This window comes from Nannochloropsis gaditana (genome assembly GCF_000240725.1).
Source record: "Nannochloropsis gaditana CCMP526 unplaced genomic scaffold scaffold290, whole genome shotgun sequence".
Classification (NCBI taxonomy): domain Eukaryota; class Eustigmatophyceae; order Eustigmatales; family Monodopsidaceae; genus Microchloropsis; species Microchloropsis gaditana.
The window spans coordinates 1-6,131 of NW_005803663.1; the positions used below are offsets into that span (position 1 = coordinate 1).

General features: G+C 54.8%; 1 protein-coding gene across 1 annotated transcript; it reads right to left on the minus strand.

The window, feature by feature from the left end:
- Window positions 1-55: 55 nt before the first annotated feature.
- NGA_2079000 (uncharacterized protein) lies at window positions 56-827 on the minus strand (the record flags this gene model as incomplete). The annotated part of the gene is made up of 1 exon (XM_005855101.1): window positions 56-827. A coding segment is annotated over one exon (772 nt), but the record flags the coding sequence as incomplete, so codon positions are not given.
- Window positions 828-6,131: the final 5,304 nt, after the last annotated feature.

Here is a 6,131-nt window from a genome sequence, read left to right on the forward strand (position 1 = left end):
CCCCCCCTCAAGCCGCTGGCTGGCTCCCTTCTTCCACCCCCCGCCTCCCCTCCTCCGCCTCCTCCACGCTGTCTCTCTCCGCCATGGCCTTCTTTCGTCGGGCCTCCCGGCGAGCGATGTCTTCCTTGCTGCGATTTGCCGTCCCCCACGCCAACATCACCACGCGCGCCACCTGGTTCGCGATCGACTTGGTTAGCAGGGCCTGGCCCTTGGGAAGGGCATCCAAGGCCCGGTCAGAATTTTCCAATATGTATCCGGGCATTTCCACGCCTTCGCCAAGGAGGAAAGCCAGGGCATCGCGGCTGAAATGGTTACAATTATGCGTGAAAACTTTGTAGGTGTCAATATTGAACCGAGAACTCAGTTCTTCCTCCAAAAAAGCTTCAAACGCCTTACGTTCCACGGCCGTCTGCCCCAGCTCGTACGTGGCGTGAGGAGCCATCCCGAATGCCGTCTCCGTGTCTCCCAAGTCCTTACTTTCTATGCGGGTAGAAAACCAATACTCTTTCCCAAACACACCGATCCCCACGTGCCAAATAGCCGGCATTTCCTTCCGGAGCAATGCAGACATCATTGGTGTATATTTACCACCAATGTCATATACTCGTAGCTCAACTTTGTTGTGCTGAAAAGCCCCTTGCTCTGGGAAGGAATCATCTTGTAAGGCAGAAGAGGAGGACAAGGTAACACGGGCCGAGGTCGGGGATGTCGCGGTAGCAGAGAAAGGTATTGGTGGCAGAAAGGCTGCTATCGGTTTATTTATTATAAGCAAGACAAAGGACGAAAGACCGCAGAGCTTGAGGGACGGCAGCATGGATCTGGCCTGTATTCAAGGGATGGAGGTGTTAGGGTTGAAGACCCCGACTTATGACCACGTCGAGTCACATTGTAGCCAAAGCATGAAAGCTCATTACACAGAGTATTTGCCGCACCACCAGGCATCCTCCGAACCGGTCCGGTAGCATTTTTCCGCGGCAATCCCCGGCAGCCCGTGGACGCATAAAAAGAGTTGAAGGTCAGCTTACTTGCAGATCTTTTTCCACTTGTTCCACGCGACTGGTGAAGTCGCTGAATTAACCCGACCTGCCCCACAGCCTGCGTGTTTTATTGACAAGGAAAGGACAGGAGGGAGATAAATAAAAAGGGTAACGAGGTCAGGAGCGGCGTGGGGACATTTCCAAGTGAACTGGTTGAGGCCATTCCATTATTTTTTCTTCCTTTGCCCTTTTCCCAGCAAGTTAGCCTCCCCTGTCCTGTCCACATCTGTTATAACGTTCACTTGATCGCATCCATGTATAAATGCAGGAGCAGAGCACGGCAAGGTAATGACACGCCAAGGCTGGTTTGTTCTTGGCGTGGCTGCACACTTCACCATCGTCCTTCAAGCCTTTCACGTCCGACTTGTCCCAAAGCACGCCCTTCCGGCATTAGCCAGGCGCTCCCCCGTTTCCAGCTTGATCTTCGGCCCCCCCTCCAGTCATGGCCTGCACCACTCAAGAATAAGGAGCTCAGGGTTCGCAATGTACAACTCGCCCGACGATGGGACCAGCAGCGGGCAAAGCGTGGTGGTGGAGGAGGTTGAGAAGGGGGAGACGGATCTTGAATTGAACGATACCGCAGTGCTCACGGCTTCTGTCGGCAGCCCCGCCACGGAGACGGCCAATGCCATGTTCCAACTGTGGAAGCGTCGGTTGTGGACGAAAGCTGACTATTTGCACTCCCATGCCGTATCGGGCGCGGCCTTCATGGTCCTAGGCGCCCTGTACGTTTTGTTTTTCGTGGGCGACCAAGTCTTCGGGGGGAGCGCCCTAGCCCAGGCCGAGCGCGGGGTGGTAGGATGGGTGCCCCTCGCCATCATGTGGACCGGCGTTGTGAATTGTATCAGCTGTCTGCCCATGTCCAAGTTCCGCGCGGGACCCCAGGGGGGCTACGACACCAAGGGCGCCGGTTTCAAAGGGTTGGGAATAGGCATGACCATGCTTGGCATATGGACCGCCTACTTCTTCTCCGGGCATTACCCGAGCTGGATGGCGCCGGTAGACCCGCTTTTGGCTCTGGGCTTTCTGGCGGTGATTGTGCATGGCATTGTCAATTCTGAGGTGGCCTTGGCCAAGGAACTGGAAGAGAAGGCTCCCGCCATGTCCCCTGAAGGCGTGTGGAGCTCTACCCCGTCCTCCCCTGCGTCCTCCCCGGACGCCTCCCTGACAGAGCGGGAGACCCGTACCGAAATCGTGCTGAACCACCGCGTCGCGTCGTACCCTAACCTCCTCCACCTCCCAGTCCTCTACAACGTCATCCTCGGAGGCCAGCCCTGGCTCCAGCAGGTGGTCGCCAAATTCCCACTGGAGCCCACCCTCCTCTTCCACGCCTCGTTCGGGATCGCGGTGGCGAACAGCATCGTCTTTCTGGGGGCGACTTTGAAGGACCGTAAGCTCATGACGTTGCGGCAGTGGTTGTTGCTCCAAGTGGTGGTGATGACCCCCTTCGTCACGACCGTCGTGGACGTGTGGAGCTTGGGAAGGGAAGTGAGCATCAACCCCTTGGAGGTCTACGCGGGCTTGATGGGTTGAGGTGGGGGAGGGAAGGGGGGTCGAATGACTGGTGCATGTACAGAGGCAAGGCGCCGCTCTTCGGGAGGCTTTTAACCGCATTGCTTTGGTGGGTAGACATTCATTACAGTAAGACAAGGCACTCTAAGCAAAGAATATCGGGGATTGGTCGCGGACACACTCGTGTCGGCCGTGCTATGCCTTAGGGGGCCCAGGCCCGTTTTTCCTTTGGCTACAATCCTTCTCGTCTTCCCCTGGCACTGGCCCCATTCAGGAGGTGATACAACAACGCAAGCACACGCGTGGTCTAGGCAAGGACACGTCCTGGCTTGGTTATGCGAGAGGACGTCTGTAATGCACGCCGTCGGGAAGACTCTCCCAAATAAACGTTCCCTTTCGCATGGTTTTCTCGAAGCAAGATACCGAATGATTCTTTCTCCGCTTTGGCATGCACACGCCCCCACCCCCCCTTCTCCTTATGATGCTCGACAGGGCCGCATCCCTCGCTTCCTCTTTATCGTGTCGATACTCCCTCATACACTCGAAGGTCGAAAACTCCCCGTTGGCACCGCGACTCCGCGACGCCGTGGCTGCACAAGACTCATGCACCGCGCGACTCATGCATCCAGAACGCTCTTATACATGCTATACATGACAATCACTCCGTAGTCAGGGACGCTCATTCCTCCTCTTCCGTGTCAAAATGCTGCGACTGCATCTGTTGGTGCATCATCTGCTGCCGGGGGGTCATGGGCCCGGCGAAGCTTTTGGGCGTCATCGGGTGCATCCCGCTCCGTGGAGTCATGGGCTGCGAGTAGTTCTCGTCCGTGTACATGCCTTGCTGGATGGGGCCCTCGTCCGGGCGGAAGATGACCAGGATCAAGGTGAGGATGATGTGGAGGACGGTCGCGACGATGTGCGTCGCAAAGCCCCAGGAGAAACGGAGCTGGGCGCTTTGACCGACAGGAATGTTTCGGAGCAAAAGAATTCGCAGGTTGCGGAAGACACCGCCAGCAGTCCCCAGGCCCAGAATGAGGAAAAGGGCGCTCCATAAGTGCTGTTGCCACATGACGGACCAGGCACGTTTTCCCGACGGCAGCTGTGGGGGGGAGGGGATATACAAAGCTTTTGAGTACGTGCGGTGGTTTCGACAGCCTGAGCTTTCTTGGCAAGGGAGGAACTTTTCACGTCTTGTCATTCTGGAGTAGGAGGTTCAAGCTTACCAGGGCCCGTTTGTCGGACATGATGTGCAGCACGTAGCCAAAGCAGGCAGTGACGAGCGCCATGATCAAAAACGCCTCAACGAACCAAACGGCGGCGCACATCCCATTGGCAGCCGCGAAGACACGGTCTCCGAAAAGCGTGCTGGTGGCGCACGTCTGGTATACCGAGTAGTAGGTGATTTGAGACTGCTGAGAGGGAAACGTCAGGTTTGTCCTGAAGCTGAAGTAGTCTGGGAAAGAGGGAAAGAGGCGTAGGGGGTCAGGGGGAAGAGCAGAGAGAAGGAGGGACGTGAGCTTTAGTGTACATGATCCAGTCCAAAGCACAAAGAGGAAGCGGTGTAAGCTTCTCCCGAGCCCATGACCCGATCCCATGGCATATTGGGCGCGGGAATGCTCCTTGTGGGGACCCTGTCTGCTTGCTGCCGGCCCGTCCGCTTTAGAACTTACATGTTGAGATCGCGGTGACGGCCGTGAAAAAGAGGGCAAGAGCCTCTAGAACCATGACTGACAAGGAAAGCATTGTTGGAAAGGACGTCGACCTTTACGAAAGGGGAACGGCTATTTCATGGACATGTAATGTGAGATAGTTTCGATCAATTTGTAAGGCATGGGTACTGCGTGCTGTCTAGTCAGTAGTATTTTTAGCATAAACACCTCTCACTGATGAAAGTCCACATGTAAGTATTAAGGATGCTTTAATTTCGAGCAGATCGGCAAAGCTCAGTGATGGCGGGATCGGAGTCAAGAACAGTTGGGTAGGAGGTCCGATCTCGCACAAAGGTGGACCAGCACCAAAAATGACATGCCTGTCCTTTGATTCGACACGCAAGATGCACAGGTCGACACAAGAAAAAATGGGTAACACAGAAAAGGGACTTATAAAGACAAACAAGACGGCCAACGGGTTTTACAAATAGCAATGGCGTGCATGTATTTTCCAATGGAGTAAGCGAGAAATCTATACCAGCTACGACTCATCAGGAAGGCAAACAAGGATCACACGCCAAGGCACGGCTGCATAAACTCTGTGTCCCTGCAAGCCTACACCACCCTACCATACCGAATAGAATCATACGACACGCATGTGGCAAAATTCAACGTTTGTTCGTCTTCTTGCATGGCCTTTTTCCTGTCAACACCAGAAGAGAAGGACGTTTCCCAAAACTTCAACTTGCTTTTTCTTGGAGTCGCCCCCCCACATGGCCCTTGACTCGCTTTCCGATCGCTTTCCCGTCCTTATACCCCCCGCTTTTGAAAAAGAGTGGTGTTTTATGCACAGGGACAGCGACAGGCGTCTACTATGCTTGGTACTATATCTTTCCTCGTTTTTTACGGTCGCAACGCGTCCTTTGTCCGTACTAATACTTGTCCTTTACGCTCCGTCTCCTTCCCCTCCCATTTCGCCATCAAGACGTGAAAGACCCGATGCCACCTGTTACGGCGCCGCACAATCCCTCCACACCTTCGTCTCCCTCCAATTTTTCTTTCAAGGCTAGCCGTCCTAGCCTTCCTCGATCCCTGCAGCGCGTCTTGGCCAAGTTGCTCACACATCCTCTTGTGGTTCCACTGATATCTTACGCGTATGCCGCGCCTTTCTTAATTCTATGGGCCAGAGTGCGTCTAGCGTCATTTTTAAAAGGGAAAAAAATGCTTGCTCCCATTGCACCAACGGACGATGTGGCTGCAGCGCTGTTGAACAAGGAATACGGGGCACACAAATATCTGGAAGCGAATGGGTTGCGTTTCCACTACGTAGAAGCGGGGCATCCCTCGAGTACCTCCCCGTTGGTCTTATTCTTGCACGGTAAGTTGTCCCGGAAAGGAGCAAGCTATGTAGGTCCGGGTAAAAAAGTGCGTCGAAAGGAGCTAGTGAGCTGGCGTTTCCGCCCGGATGAACATGGAAACACCGACAAGTCCACTTCAACCACGTTCATATCCTCCCCCCGCCCTTCTTTTGTCTGCGCAACTCTCCTGTATTCCCTTGCCTATCGTGTCCTCGGCCACTGCGCCTCCATTCCCCGCCGTCACCCTTAGTCCCCCGCACCACTATGCCCCCCGTCCATGGATCGTACAGGCTTCCCGGAGTTTTGGTACTCTTGGCGCCACCAGCTTCAATTTCTAGGGAGCCGTGGCTTTCATGCAGTAGCTTTGGATATGCGGGGATACGGCTGGACAGACAAACCGGAGGGTAGGACGGCAGGGAAGAGGAAGGGAGGGGGAGGAGCCTTATTATGCAGCGTCGAGTGGAGGAAAAGGGGTGAGGGTGGATGGTCAAGGCAAAGATGAGTTCGCCGGAGATGCATTCCTGTCCACATCTGTTATAACGTTCACTTGATCGCATCCATGTATAAATGCAGGA